Source organism: Vulpes lagopus, chromosome 19 (genome assembly GCF_018345385.1).
Source record: "Vulpes lagopus strain Blue_001 chromosome 19, ASM1834538v1, whole genome shotgun sequence".
Classification (NCBI taxonomy): Eukaryota; Metazoa; Chordata; class Mammalia; order Carnivora; family Canidae; genus Vulpes; species Vulpes lagopus.
In genome coordinates, this window is record NC_054842.1 from 38,876,524 (window position 1) to 38,891,850 (window position 15,327).

Below are 15,327 nucleotides of genomic sequence, written 5' to 3' on the forward strand. Positions count from 1 at the left end.
CTTTGGAAGCTTTATTATTTTGACTTTCATGTTTATATCTACCACCTGCCTCAAATTTACCTTTGTTAATGGTGTGAAGAAAAGATCAAGTTTGACTTTTTTTCCTGTAAGATAACCAAATGATACAACATTTATTAAAAAGACTATCTTTCTGGGGGCGCCTGTGTGGCTCAGTGGGTTAAGTAAGTGTCTAACTCTTGATTTCGGCTCAGGTGATAATCTCAGGGTTGTGGGATTAAGCCCTGTGCTGTGCTCTGCACTGGACATGGAGCCTGCTTGGGATTCTCTCTCTCTGCCCCTTTCACGCCCCCAACCACAAGTGTACTCTCTCTCTCTCAAAAAAAAAAAAAAAAAAGACTATTCCTCATGGTACTTAGGCCATCATGACAGAGACTTAGTGATGCAGCTAGTTTAGTCAGATTCTAACTTTGGTATAATGAGGGCCTCTCTCCCTTCTCCTCCACCCCAGGCTTCAGTGCAAGAGATGAAAGACCTGGAATATCTGCTATAAATTTTGTTGTGAAGAATTAGTGAGTTTTGTGTGCCTCACAAATTAGAAGAAATTCAGATCTCTCCAATAGGGAGAGTGAAACATAATAATGACTTTAGGATTTACCTTGTGACTATTGCTCTTTAGTATAGTGTGTGTGTGTGTGTCTGTATATATATATTTTTTTCTTTTTAAGATTTATTTATTTGAGAGAGAGTGCATGTGAGGGGAATCAAGCAGACTCCCCACTGAGTGTGGTGCCCAATGTGGGGCTCCATTCCACCACCCAGGAAATCATGACCTGAGGCAGAATTATGAGTCAGACACTTAACCGCCCAAGCCACCCAGGCATCCCTGCATGGCACCTTCTTGTAAACAGGGGAACAGGGGCTAGGCTCCCACTATGTATCTTGCTCAGAATTCAACACTGCCAGGATCTAAACATTAACATTTGTTTCATCTGCTTTATTAGCTCTTGGTCCCATTTAGGTCTTTTCTTTTTATATCTTCCATTTCTCTCCTTATCATCATCATGTTTTCCTCTAGGCTTAAGTATATTTATAGTAGCAATTTTAAAGTTCTTATCTGAAGCATGTTTATGATAGCTGTTTTAAAGTCCTTATCTCCTCATTTTATCATCTTTACCATATTTGTGTCTCTTTCTATTGACTGATATTTCTTCTGTTTCTACATATCTAGAGTAATTTTTTACTGGATGCCAGACATAGGTCATTTTATGTTGCTGAGTTTTAGATTTTGTTATATTCCTTTAGAGAGTGGTAGACTTTGATCAGGCAGGCAGTAATTTTACTCGTAAATCAGCTTAATCCTTTTAATGTTTCGATGCTTTTGTAGGGTGGATGTAGAGTAGCCTTTAGTCTAGGGCGAATTAAACCCATTTTTAAGGTGTGGCCCTTTGAGAGTCTCTATATATCATGTATGCAATGAGGCCTCTTGCCTGGTGATAGAATTCTGGATGATTTCCAATTCTATGTAAGCTCTGGAAATTGTTCTTTTTATAGCACTCCCCCAAATCCCTGCCCCCCCAACTGATATGTATAACAGCATTATACATATACTTGCCTTGTATTTTTTCATAACTGCATTGCTTTCAAAGTTAGCTGTTTCTTCCATAAATCGGCCCACTAGTAGCATAGCTCGACCATGGATTAACATGTTCTTACTCTCGGTTGGGGTTTTATTTTCAGGAAAACATAATTCAACACCCTTCTGAAGAACAATTAGTGCCTGGTGAACATCACCCTAAAAGGAAAATGGCAACAACAAGCTTTTTAATTTAAGATATTTCTGTTTTCTGAAAAACATTATTATTAGTACTTAAAGTCCATTAAATATGTTTTATGTATAACTCTTTGTAACTTCATGTTCATCTCTCATTTCCCTCCTACAAAAGTAAAATCCAAAAAGGAAGCATTGCTTCATTTCATGTAGAACTCATATTAATTCATTCATTTGCTCATTTTTACAGTCAATCAAAGTATAAGGAACTGAGAGATATATGTAGATGACTGGGGATAAACAAACATGAATAAATCAAAATTTCTAGCTTAAAAAAGTTCACAGTCAAGTGAAGAAATAGAGTATGTAAAATAGCAACAAAATGGTAAATGCTATTAACAGAGAAATTTATATGGATATTAAGGACAGAGAAGGGAATCTCCCACATCTACATGAAGATATAAGAAAATGGGGGATCCCTGGGTGGCACAGCGGTTTGGCGCCTGCCTTTGGCCCAGGGCGCGATCCTGGAGACCTGGGATTGAATCCCACGTTGGGCTCCCGGTGCATGGAGCCTGCTTCTCTCTCTGCCTGTGTCTCTGCCTCTCTCTCTCTCTCTCTCTCTCTCTCTCTCTCTCTGTGACTATCATAAATAAATAATAATTTTTTAAAAATTATAAAAAAAAATAAGAAAATGGAGAAGAGCAGTGTTCAGCAAAGATTACTGGATGAGGAAAATTTGAATTAAGTTTTGAAGAATGAGTAGCAATATTCCTGGAAGTGAATTCAGTGAAGGACATTCTTGGTAAAAGGAGTAATAATTTGGGGCTCCTGGGTGGCTCAGTTGGTTAAGTGTCTGACTCCTGATCTCAGCTCAGGTTTTGATCTCAAGGTTGTAAAAATTAAAAAAAGGAATAACATGTGGAAAAGGCAAGTAGTATGGTTTTAGCTATAGTCTAAACGGCTTATGAAATAGTGAGTGATAAGTGAAGTTGAAGAGGTAGACTGGAACTCAATCAGAAAAAGCCTTGTATACTTTCTAGAGGTCAGACTTAATCATAAAGGCATGAAGAATACTTCAAAAGATTTTAATCAAAGCAGCTACATGATTTAATGTGCATTTTAGAAAGATTACAAACTGCAATCATGTGTACACAGAAACAGAAAGACTAAAAAAAAAAGGCTATTAATATTATTAGAGACTACAAATGCTAAGGGCATGAATGAAAGCAGCAGAGTTAAATAAGAGAGGATTAAAAGGTGTTTCTTTTTCAACTTCCAAATATGCAATAAGGTATTATTAAGTATAGTCACTATGCTATACATTATACCACGACTTATTTATTTATAACTAGAAGTTTGTATCAAAATGTTAAGAGAGGGCGCCTAGGTGGTTCAGCTGGTAGAGCATGTAACTCTTTTTAGGTTTTTTGGTTTTTTTTTTTTTTTTTAGAGGGAGAGAATGTGTGAGAGGCTTTATCTCACAATCCTGAGATCATGACTGAGATCATGACCTGAGCTGAAATCAAGAGTCAGACACTTAACCAACTGAGCCACCAGGTGCCCCAAGCATGCAACTCTTGATCTCAAGGTCACGAGTTTGAACCTCAGGTTGCAGGTAGTTTACTTAACAAAAACAACAAAAATCAAAAGATTTTTCTAAGGAAAATTTGGTCTCCACTTGGACATGGAAAATGAGGGAAACGAAGAAGTTCAAAATGATGCCAAGATGTCTATCTTAGATGAGAGGATACGAAGGAGTCCGATTTAAAAAACAGAATATATAGGGGAAGCAGTTATTGAATAGTAAATGATGAACTTGATTTTGAACATGTTGAATTTAAGGTATTATAATACACAGACCAGCACTAGCTCAGAAAATGACCAGGTACTGGCAAATATAGGCTGAATCATTACTTTTGCCTCTACAATCACAGATGGCTCCAGCTATAGTTGCTAAATGTCAATTTCAGAATATGCTATGCTCACTACTAATTCTAGACTGGTGGCAAGCATAATGAGATATGTAAGTAATAACCATTTAAATCTGGGGAATAAACTTTGCAAGTAATTCAGATAATCAAAAAGCCTCTTGCTCATTACTATTGCTTCAATCTGGGGATAGCTGGGGACTTTTGTTCTTATGCAAAGCCTTTTGTGATAGGTTAGATTAGAAACTAATCCTGACAATAAAACTGGCAAATCCTCCCAAAACTAATTGTCTGCTAAGAATATAAGTAGGGAACAGTGTTATTTTCATTTCACAAGAATCTTTTTTTTTTTAAACATTTTATTTATTTATTCATGAGAGACAGAGAGAGAGAGAGGCAGAGACATAGGCAGAGGGAGAAGTAGGCTCCACACAGGGAGCCCGATGTGGGACTCGATCCTGGATCCTGGGATCATGCCCTGAGTCAAAGGCAGACGCTCAACCGCTGAGCCACTCAGGTGTCCCTCATAAGTGTCTTGAGAGCCTACTACGTGCACCCTGTATATATACAGGAGGTAAAGACAAAGTAAAAATTGGCTGTTTCTCTAAAGAACAACAAAGGAAGACAGATGAAAACTGAAAGAATTGCACTTTCATCTTGAAATGGAAAGACAAATGTTTAGGGACATCAGGAAAGAAGGAATGGTTTCCTCTAAATTATGGCAGAATGATAAAGATGACAGAGAGAGACTCTGAATTTGGATTAGGGATCATCTCTTAGTCAGGCCTTGGTAGGAAGTATATAATATACAACAATATATCTATGATGTTCTCTTGGCCGTTACCTTAGACCATAGCCACTTTGCCCTCTCCACATATAGTTCAGCAAGTCTTGATTCTCCAGCATTAAGGAGAGCATTGTAGGCTGTCTGGTGGTGACCAGCCTTTCTAGCTACTCTGGCACTCTGTAGCCAACATTCTCCAACCATTTCATTGTAATCTGGTCTAAATGAAGACGAGAAAAAGCATTTTAAATTATATTCAACAATTTTACTAGAAAGCTCTCTTCCTAACATGGAACCTTCTCAATATACAAGTCAAAGAAATCAAAGAAGATTAATTTATTAAAAAACTCATTTTAATTTTCTTACAGTGGTCAATTTTTGTCAATTACAAGTCTATGAAAACTCTAATACTGACTTCTATCTGCACCTCTCCCAGATATATTAACAATAAAAAAAGATACATTGCATTTAAAAGTAATTCTCAAGTTCTAAGTTCATTTCAACTTATATAGTATTGCTCTGACAACTGATAACAGAAAAATATAGATTCAAAGAGAAAATTAAGGAAGATAAATACTTCCAAATAATACACAAATGTAATAGTAAATTCATGATCACTGACATTAAAAAAAAAAGTGTGAAAAACCTTTTGTTGAGGCTTAATAAAGCTCTCCGGAGAGCCAGGATGGGCTCCTTAGCTCTGTAGGAATTTTGTGTCATTTCTAGTCGAGCTGCCCAGTTGAGAGAATCTTCTTGAGAACTGTCACCTGGCGACTGGTGAAAGAGTGGTTTGATGCTATGCTCCAACTCACACAACATGTGCAATCTGAAGATAGATAGATAAAATGTTATCTCATATACAAAGCACATACTCAAATTAGCTATTAAGAATGTGAATTGTGAAGTTTTCTTTAGAAGAACTTTAACCAATATATATCCTTAGTATATAAACTATAACATTTTTATCTTTTTAAATTGGATATAAAACACCACTTATGTTGATTTAAAGGTTTAGTCCAAATTCCTATTGATTAAATTGGAGAAGGATATATAAAACTAAATTCAAGTGTATACAAATCAAGTTTCACCTATATAAAGATAAGAGAAAATATGGATCCATTATAAATCAACAGAAATATCTGCATATTTTGCTGGTGCTTCTATAATAGGCCTGACATAGGTATATGCCAGCAAAAAAGTGAAATGATGCAATTTTATTTTTTCTAAGAATGATGGAAACACTCATGACACATTCACACTAGCTTTTTTTCCATTTTTAATACTTAGTGTCTATGACTCAGTGTTCAAGGAAGGATACAGTTGAGTATCTACAGAACAGAATTAATCTCAGTAGTCCAATCTATGGTTTCATTCAACTGTTACTAAAGGGGCTGATACAAATTATAGTAAATTCTTCTAAATTAAACAAAAATGTTCTTACTTATTTTTTAAATTATAACATCTATTGTTTTCCTCAGGTGAACTCACAGATCTGAAATGTTTTCATTTCATTTTCCTCCTTATTTCTGAAAGCTAATTTTCCATTCTACTGGTGTAATGTCTACATTTTTTGGGGAGGGAAATGTCAAATGCATTTCCAAATGAGAGGGAAAAGAAACTAACAAGTACTGAGCATGAAAAATGCCAGGCACAGTAAATGTCTACACTATTTAGGTTAGTTATATAGCAAGTACAATATGACATTACAACAGGATGAATATGATATTTTCTTAGTTTTTAGAAGTTTCACAATTGCCTTTTCAATGAAAAGGATATACATTAGAACATTCTTTAAAAACTAAAAGGTGAGGAGCACCTGGCTGGCTCAGTTGGTAAAGCATGTGACTCTTAATCTCAGGGTTGTGAGTTTGAGCCCCACATTGGGCATAGAGACTATTTAAAAAACAAAAACAAAACAAACAAACAAACCCTCTAAGGTGATTTTGAGATAAAGGAATAAAATAGCCCACTGTGAGTAGATACACATGAAACCAAATATACTATCACTTTACTAACCAAAGCATTCCAAGTCTGTCAGAAGACAGTTATAGACCAGGAACACAAAAATGGAAACCACCCCCCATACCTTACAATATATTCATATCCTCGTTGATAAGAGCCTCTTTCAAAGCTTGCAGCTGAAAGAGGTACAATTTGTTCTGCTCTCACTAGTTTCAGAGTGTCATAAAAAGCTGTGGTATCTCTTTTCTTGGCTGATAATAGTAACTGTCCCAGTCTGACACTCCATGTTGTAGATTTCCCATCTGAAAAATAAATGTAGAGTCAAGGAGTGCCATAGGGCCCCAAAATTAGCTTTATTATCATTTGGTAAAATGGTCAGCAGAAATACTGGAGCAAATGGTTTCATTCTACTTTGGACAACTAAACTAGGAGATTATAAAACAAGCTAAAAGATTAATTATAGATGTTACTTAGCTACTTAAGTCTGAATATTTATAGCATATTAAAACTGCATACATTTAAAAAAATTGCATATATTTTAGGAAGTAATTTTACCTGCTGCCAAATAGTTTTCCACCAAATCCCACTGTGACAATTTCCAGGCTGCTTCCACTCTATATGTGTTTAATTCATCTGTCCATTCAGATCTATTAAGAGACGCCAGTTATCAACGAAACCTTATTTTTTTAAGTGGCATTTAGAGTTTTTTTTTTATTGTTTTAGATGTTCTATTTATTTATTGCTCTATTTGTATTATATTGTATTTTGTACTTAGATATGAAATAATTATCTTTATCCAAAATAACCCAATTTTTAATCTTTCCACTCCCCTAAAACATTTTTTCAATAATGACTTCTAAAAGGTTCATTTATAAATGCCATTCAAAAAATGCCATTCCTTAACAAATTGTGCCATATAACAGAATCAATACCTGCATAATTACAAAGTGCAGTTGTAAGATTAGCTGCATGTTTAACTTAAACAAAGGTGGGAGAAAAAAGAGCCAACTGAACAAATACACATTCAGAGGTAAGCAATTCTAAGAACTTGGAATTTTTGAAATTAAATTTAAGGCAAAAATATAGGAACTGATGAGTAGATCAGGGGCAGTTGGGGGTGCACATGGGGTACATATTTATAAATAAAATCTTTAAAAAAGTAATAAATGAGTAAATTTTTTACTTAAAAAATCTAATAATAGCAGCATAAATACTGAATACCTTACAATATCTAAATACAATTTCACCAAAAATAATCTAAAATAGGTTAAAAGAAATACATTGGAAATGCAGTTTCCTGAAGTCCAGTACTGAATAACTTTACAAGCTTATCACCAGATGCCAAAATATCAAAATTAAGATAAAAATCTGAGGAGAATTATCACGATTTGCTATCTAGAGGGGATGTGCCATACAGCCAAGAAGTACAAAATGCCATACTATGCCAAGAAGTACAAAAGGCAATAAGGATAAGGCTGTGAGAACTTATCCATAAAAATAGGTGCATTAAACATAGTAATACAGTCAATGATTTTAGAGTAGTATTTGTTTAAATGCAAATATTCTCCCCAAAGAAAACACATCCCCTTAATGACCATTTTATCCAATATGATAGAGCAATCTTGGCTGAATATGAAAACTTGACTTTTCACAGTTCAAAGATCAGGAGGCTCTGTGTATCCCAAATCCAAAGAAGCCAAGAAGAGTCTAACTGTCCAGTGTGCATAATAAGGAAACTTGACACCTAGGCTTGAGCCATGACAAATCTTCCCAAATTACTTTATTTATAAGGTCTCGTTGAGAGGTTAGTTGATAACCTAGAGAACCATCTAAAACATATGACCATTCTATCTCTGGTTCTGCAAAGCTACCTCCCTCATTTAATAAATTCCATTAATGTGAAGCCATCTGATCAACAGTGAGCTTCTCTGCTCTCAAACATTATAGAATTGTGCTCTTTACAAATCATAGTTTGGAATTTACAGAAACTCTATTAGAAGAACTCTTTTTGAGAGTCCTAACTAAAAACGGTGGCCAGTGTACTCTTTGGTTAGCTGAGATACAATGCCTTTTGATCAGATCTCACTGCCCAGAATAGTCAATTGGCATCTGGTAAATTTCTCAAGAAATATGTCTTTTAGCTCTCAGAATACAGCAGCTTTAAAAGCAAAACCAACCTCCAAGGTTACTCCTCAGACCAGAAGAACTGCAGCCTTAATTTTCGTACTACTTTTTTGCATCATTTGATTTGCTGTAACAAACCCATTTTTTTTTTTTTTTTTTAGGAAAAAGGCAGCTTTCATTTTTATCAATCCTTTAGGGAAAAATCAACTCACACAGTCTTGAGTGATGGTGTATAAATCAGTCACAAAGTTTCCCTCTCCCCAACACAGAAAATAACTGGTGTTGATAATATAGACAGAACTTAGATAATTTTTGGATGTGTTCACATGAGCCTTACCAATAGTAGATGAGCTCTGGAAGTTTCTGTCTTAAGCAACTATAATTCAAGGATGACTCTTGGGACAGAAGATAAGCTATTAAGTGCTAATTCAACTTATAGCAAAGTAGAAAAAAATATTCTTTTTTGCATATCTCTAATATCATGAAAACAAAAAAGATTTCATTTCTTTAGTAAATGGTTATGTCAACCCAATTCACCAATTAAAATTTTCCCAGATACAGTAACAAAAGAAAATTATTCTTTAAAGAATATATTACCTGTTAGCATGCACTCCATTCACCTGAGTGATTACAGTAGACAACTGACCAAGACCTAACATGGACTTCACTACACCATGATAATGAATGATCTAGAAATTTAAAAATATTTAAAATAGCAATTATCATTTCAAATATACCTTGGGAAACAAGACAGTTTTTTATTCATAAAAAAGTACTATTTGGGGGTGCCTGGGTGGCTCAGTCAGTTCAGTAGCTACCTTTGGCTCAGGTCATGATCTCAGGGTCCTAGGATTGAGCCCTGCATCGAGCTCCCTGGTCAGAAGGGAGTTTATCCCTCTCCCTCTGTCTCATGACTTTATTTAGTCTCATGACTAAATAAATAAAATCTTTTTTAAAAAAATTGATGTATTATACTTTGGGGGGTATGCATTATACTTTTAATTGCAAATTAAAATTATATAAATTTGAAAAAAATAAAAATAAAAATAAAATTATATAATTTGAGTAACTGAATACACAGCTTAATATAAATATACTCAACAAACCTCATTCATTTGTGGATTCCTTTTTTTAAAGATTTTATTTACTTATTCTTGAAAGACATAGAGAGGCAAGAGACACAGGCAGAGGGAGAAGCAGGCTCCCCTTGGGGAGCCTGATGCAGGACTCCATCCCAGGACCCCGGAATCTCCACTTGAGCCAAAGGCAGCCGCCTAACCACCGAGACACCCAGGCACCCCCATTTGGGGGGTTTCTAAGATCACAGAAATTTGGTATTGGAAGGGATTTTTGAGATCATCTAGACACCTCTAATTTTATCAATCAAGAAACTCAAACTCAGAGATGATTAAATATTTTCTAGACACACTGTGACACTACTAGGGACACTATTGAAACTAAGATTTCCAGAGTTCCTACTTGAGTCTTTTCATTTTGTTGTCTCTCATTTAATGTCTTACCTGGTCTGGTTCTAGCTGAATAGCCCTGTCATAACAAGCAGTAGCATCCCTCAGTAAGCCAATACTTTCATGTTCAAGGATCTGTTCTTTCAAAGATGGTTCTGCCTTTCGAATTGCACTTACTCCAGCCACTCCATCCGGTTCATGCATAGCAGCATACAATTTCTTTGTTCAAACATAACAAAACAATCAAATAAAAGAAAAAAACACAATAGAAATAAAACTACACAACCACCAGTTTATGTGGAAAGACCATATGAGAATTCTTCTCAAAGCAATAGTATTTGCTTCAAGGCAGATTTCATAGTAAAATTATAAACTTATTTCCAGGCCTTCTATTATCTTAATACCCTTGTTCCACTTAAATACAAATCTACATTAGTAGCTGTTACTTAAGATAAATTCTGCTGAATACAGTTTATAAGTGTCACAAAATTTTTAAGTAAATATTTTAATATGTTGATATTGAGATGTCTCAAATCTGAGTTTGAAGGATATATTTAGGTTGAAGACAAAAATTTGGTAGCAATTAGCACAAAGATGTTCTTTAAAGGTAGGGAAAAGGGCATGATTTAGGAAAATAGAGAAAAGGAAGAAAACAGGGCCTGGGAAGAAGACTGGAGTATTTCTATATCAAAAGAGAAAGAACTAAAAAATGAAACTGAGAAGAGAAACCAAAATAGTTTATTTATTTATATATTTTAAGATTTATTTATTCATGAGAGACACAGAGAGAGAGAGAGAGAGAGAGAGAGAGGCAGAGATAGAGGCAGAGGGAGAAGCAGGCTCCCCACAGAGAGCCCGATGTGGGACTCAATTCCAGAACTCCAGGATCATGCCCTGAGCTGAAGGCAGACACTCAGTGGCTGAGCCACCCAGGTGTCCCGATAAACAGTTCTTTTAAAACTGACTATAATGGGGATCCCTGGGTGGCGCAGCAGTTTGGCGCCTGCCTTTGGCCCGGGGCGTGATCCTGGAGACCCGGGATCGAATCCCACATCGGGCTCCCAGTGCACGGAGCCTGCTTCTCCCTCCGCCTGTGTCTCTGCCTCTCTCTCTCTCTCTCTGTGACTATCATAAATAAAAATTTAAAAAAAAATTAAAAAAAAAACTGACTATAATGGGAAACAGAGAGATGGGTAGTATCTGAAGGAGACTATAAGACCAAGGGAATTATGAAAAATTAAGATGGAAGATACCTGAGCATGTCGGTATACTCTGGATGAAGAAGACAAAGTATTGATACTAAAAAAAGCAGGAATATTGAAGGATTAAAATCAAGAACACAGGAGGATTGAATTTTGACAGAAAGCGATCCTTAGGAATAAAGGAAGAAAAGAAAAAAGGATATGGTGCAGAAGTCAGTGTATTTTTAAATTTGGTGGACATCTGGATTCCATTTTCTCAATGATGATGAAGGAAGATTACTAGTTGAGAGTAAGTGAAGAAGAAGCTGAGAAATGAGAAGAAACAGTCATATTGAAGAGCAGAAGATAGGCTTATTAGAGAAACACAGATGGCCTGAAGGCAGTGTTAAAGAGTACTGCTGAGGTCTTAGATGATAAATTTAAAGTAAAAGCAGTTAAAAACCCACCAATGTGATTTTTCTCTAGCAATGTTCAACTGCTTAAATGCAGACACTGGCAAGGCAGATGGGTGAGTTTATCCACGGATGGTGTTTTACGAAGTGAGTATCGCATAAGGGAGAAAGTCAAGGAAACTGAACATCTTTGTAAAGGAATGATTTTAATAATGAACAACAGACTCACAGCTAGCCAGGGAGAAAACTAAAGACAGGGGAAGGCTAATATTCATCCAAAGACTACAAACTTTCGGGGTAACCGGCTGGCTCAGTAGAAAGATCATGAGACTCTTGATCTCAAGATTGTGAGTTTGAGCCCCATGCTGGGTGAAGAAATTACTTATATGAGTAATAAAAACTTAAAAGAAAAAAAAAAAGGACTATAAGCTATGAATTTCTCAGTTTCTCACTACCTTTTGCTTTTGACTTGAAAAAAGTTACCAATTTTGACCTCTTATTTAATCCCTCTGTATTAGCCCTACCTTTCCTTTTTTAACCTTCCCTATACAATTAAAATATTATCACCTAAACCATTATTTCATTAGCACTGTCATACCTGATTCCTGTTACAACCAGCACATCCTCCTTCCCACTCACCTCAAATCCAGGCCCATATTTCTCATGAGAGTAACAATGGCCTGCTTCCCTTGCATCATAGCTTTCAAACCCTCCCTCCATGACTGCTATAGTCATTTAGTTAAAATACCATTCTGACCATGCACTTCCGTGGTTCAAATCCTCTAAGAATTTTGGACAAGTTGTGTCTTTCCTCTGCCCAAATCTTTCTCTTTCCTCTGCCATTCCCAAACTGACACTTTACTCTTGAGCACATACCATATTCTTTCCCAACTCCATATAGATGCCTCTGTTTGAAATATCTTACCTCCTTTTATTACCTATCTACTGTCCATTCTTTAAGAACCAACTTACTCATTGTCTCCATGAAGCCAGTACTGACCCTTTGCTTACTCTCATCTCCCACATTACCCCACACAGAGGATAATTTAAGGGTCTTTACTCATGGCACATATATATCACTTTACACCAAATCGGTGTTTATCTCTCCCCACTAATCTGTAAGCTTCTAAAGTGCTAATAACCACCTAGTAGCTAGCAGAACACCTAAAAAACTCAATAAAATGGTCAACAAAATGAATATAAACATAAAAGACTGGCAATATTAAACATCATTAAATTTACTGTATTAATTTCAAACCTGTAAAAATCCAAGATGCTCTTGAATATTTTGTTTCTTTTCTGTAATAAATGATTCAAAGTGCATTACAGCTCGTGTGTATGCTTTGGAGCGAAAGGAAGCTACTGCGAGGGTATCCTGAGGTATAAGGTCTAGAAAACGAGTTACACTCTGATAGTCTTCATAATCCGCCGTAGATGCTAGAATACAAAAAGATAATTCAGTGATTAAAGATGTATAATGTGAAATTTTAAAAGTATCAATTTAAATTCCAATTTATTTATTTTAAATTCAATTTAGTGAACTAAATAAATTAATCTAAATGTATTAGAGAATCACACTAAGAATGTAACTACCAGAGGATTGCTCAGAGGATTCTTGCTCCAATTCCACCATTATTACTTACCTTACTTGGAGATATTTAACTTATTTGAGCTTCTGTTTCCTCATATATAATAGGGAAATGTTAATATTGTCCTTCCTTACAATGTTGTTGTGAGGATTAAATGTAAATCTGTATTATATTGTATCATTTCACTCAAATGTGGAATTTAAGAAACAAAAATGAGCAAACAGGGAATAAAAGAGGGAGGGGCAAACCAAGAAGCGGGCTCATAACTAGAGAGAACAAACTGATGGTTACCAGAGGGGAAGTAGGTGAGAGGATGACTGAAATAGGTGATGGGGATAAACAAGTACACTTGTAATGAGCTCTGAGTGTTGTATGAAGTACTGAATCAGTATATAGTACACTTGAAACTAATATTACACTGTGCATTAAGTAACTGAAATTTAAATAAAAACTAAAACAAAAGAATAAATCTGTATTAAATGTTGGAAAGATATAAAGGTGATACAAAAGATACAAAGATGAGTTATTTATTAACAGTAACTATAAAAACAAAAACAAAAACAAAAACAAAACAGTAACTATAAAAACACTGCTAGAGTACAACAGCAGGGAAAAAGCAGAATTTATAGAAACGTTTTTAAAGTTTAGATTTTAACATTCTATTTTTTTTCCTCTGTTGCCATACAAACAATATCAACCGTTTTAATGAAAATTCAAAGTAAAAGTGCTTTTGAAGTGAAATCACAAATACTTCAGAGTAATTTTTTTCAAGAATCTAAGAAAAAACATAAATTGGGAACTTCAAAATAAAGATAGTCTAGTTTAACAATTCTTATTTAAAACTTATAAATTTTAGTAGCAATTCATAACAGTATATAGAAAATAAGAAATAGAAATGTTTCTTCAAAATTTAAATAATCAAGATGATAAATCCAAGATATATTTAAAATAAGTCCCTGATTCCATTAAAATTTGTAGATCATTCAAATTATGAGAAATGTTAAAAATATTGTATCTTTGAGGATGCCTGAGTGGTTTAGTTGGTTAAGCAGCTGCCTTTGGATCAGGTCATGATCCCAGGGTCCTAGGATTGAGCCCCACATCAAGCTTCCTGCTCAGTGAGGAGTCTACTTCTCCCTCTCTTTCTGTGCTCTCTCTCCCTCTCTCATTCTTTCCCAAATAAATAAATAAAATCTTTAAAAAAAAAAATTGTACCTTTGAACCAATGCAAATATTATTCTTAAAAGCTAGTATTTCCTTTGCAATGTTAATGTTAGTAGGAATGGTGATAGAGGTTGAAGAGAGACTGTATTTTTTACGTATTTTGTTTTATACAACCATTTACACATGCAGAAACAGGAACAAACATTAAATTGTTAAATCAATGGAAAATATATTAACAATTAGCCATAATGTTCAGAAAAACAATCCCCCAGATATTTGCTTTCAAGTCCAAAAACTTTTAGAAAAGTAAATTATTGCGCTTAATAACAGGAATGTATGTGCTTTACTCATGTATATGAACAAGAGAGAGAGGCTCACAAACTGAGAACTGCAAAAGTGAAGGTCTCTTTAAGGATTGTTAAACAGTGAATTTTTTCAATTAGCCTCAAAGTCTAGGGGGAAAAATTTCCATTAAAATAGCTGCGATATACAGAAGCAGAATAAATATAAATCTTCTCACCAAATGCTTCTATCCTGAAGGACATTTTTAACTAACAAGATTCCCTTTTCCATCACTTTAATGGTAATTGTACTATCACAGGAAAAAAAAAAACTACACATATTTGGTATAGCAGGGTGTAATGTAGTAACGTATATTAAGCATATTTAGAAAGACTGCTGGATGCCAAACACTACCAGAGACAGGAAAAACAAAAAAATAAAATTTATGAATGAAATGAATAGAAAGTAGAAAAAAAAATAGGACATGAAAGGAAATTTAACATCTCTTTTGAAATTTAAAACTTACATGGGATAAAGATTACAAAGAGTATTCATAAGTGAAAAAGGATAAAAAACACTTAACTAGATACATGTATACATACATGTATGTGTATATACACATATTGCACTGAGAGGGCACACAATAAATACACACAATACACTGAAAAGACATGGAGTAAATGGTTTAGCAGCGAGGGATCA

General features: G+C 34.9%; 1 protein-coding gene across 4 annotated transcripts in view; it reads right to left on the bottom strand.

The window, feature by feature from the left end:
• Window positions 1-15,327, bottom strand: part of ATR (ATR serine/threonine kinase) — a 94,225-nt gene that overhangs the window by 21,319 nt on the left and 57,579 nt on the right. For all 4 annotated transcript variants that reach the window (XR_005984614.1, XR_005984615.1, XM_041734393.1 and 1 more), the window contains 8 exons: window positions 12,849-13,027; window positions 10,051-10,215; window positions 9,128-9,219; window positions 6,962-7,053; window positions 6,531-6,708; window positions 5,091-5,270; window positions 4,505-4,664; window positions 1,574-1,753 (listed from right to left, as the gene is read on the bottom strand). Coding sequence is in view for 2 of the 4 variants with exons in the window: in XM_041734393.1 (XP_041590327.1) it covers window positions 1,574-1,753; window positions 4,505-4,664; window positions 5,091-5,270; window positions 6,531-6,708; window positions 6,962-7,053; window positions 9,128-9,219; window positions 10,051-10,215; window positions 12,849-13,027 (1,226 nt within the window). In the remaining 2 variants the exon portion in view is untranslated. The remainder of the gene's footprint in view (window positions 1-1,573; window positions 1,754-4,504; window positions 4,665-5,090; window positions 5,271-6,530; window positions 6,709-6,961; window positions 7,054-9,127; window positions 9,220-10,050; window positions 10,216-12,848; window positions 13,028-15,327) is intronic.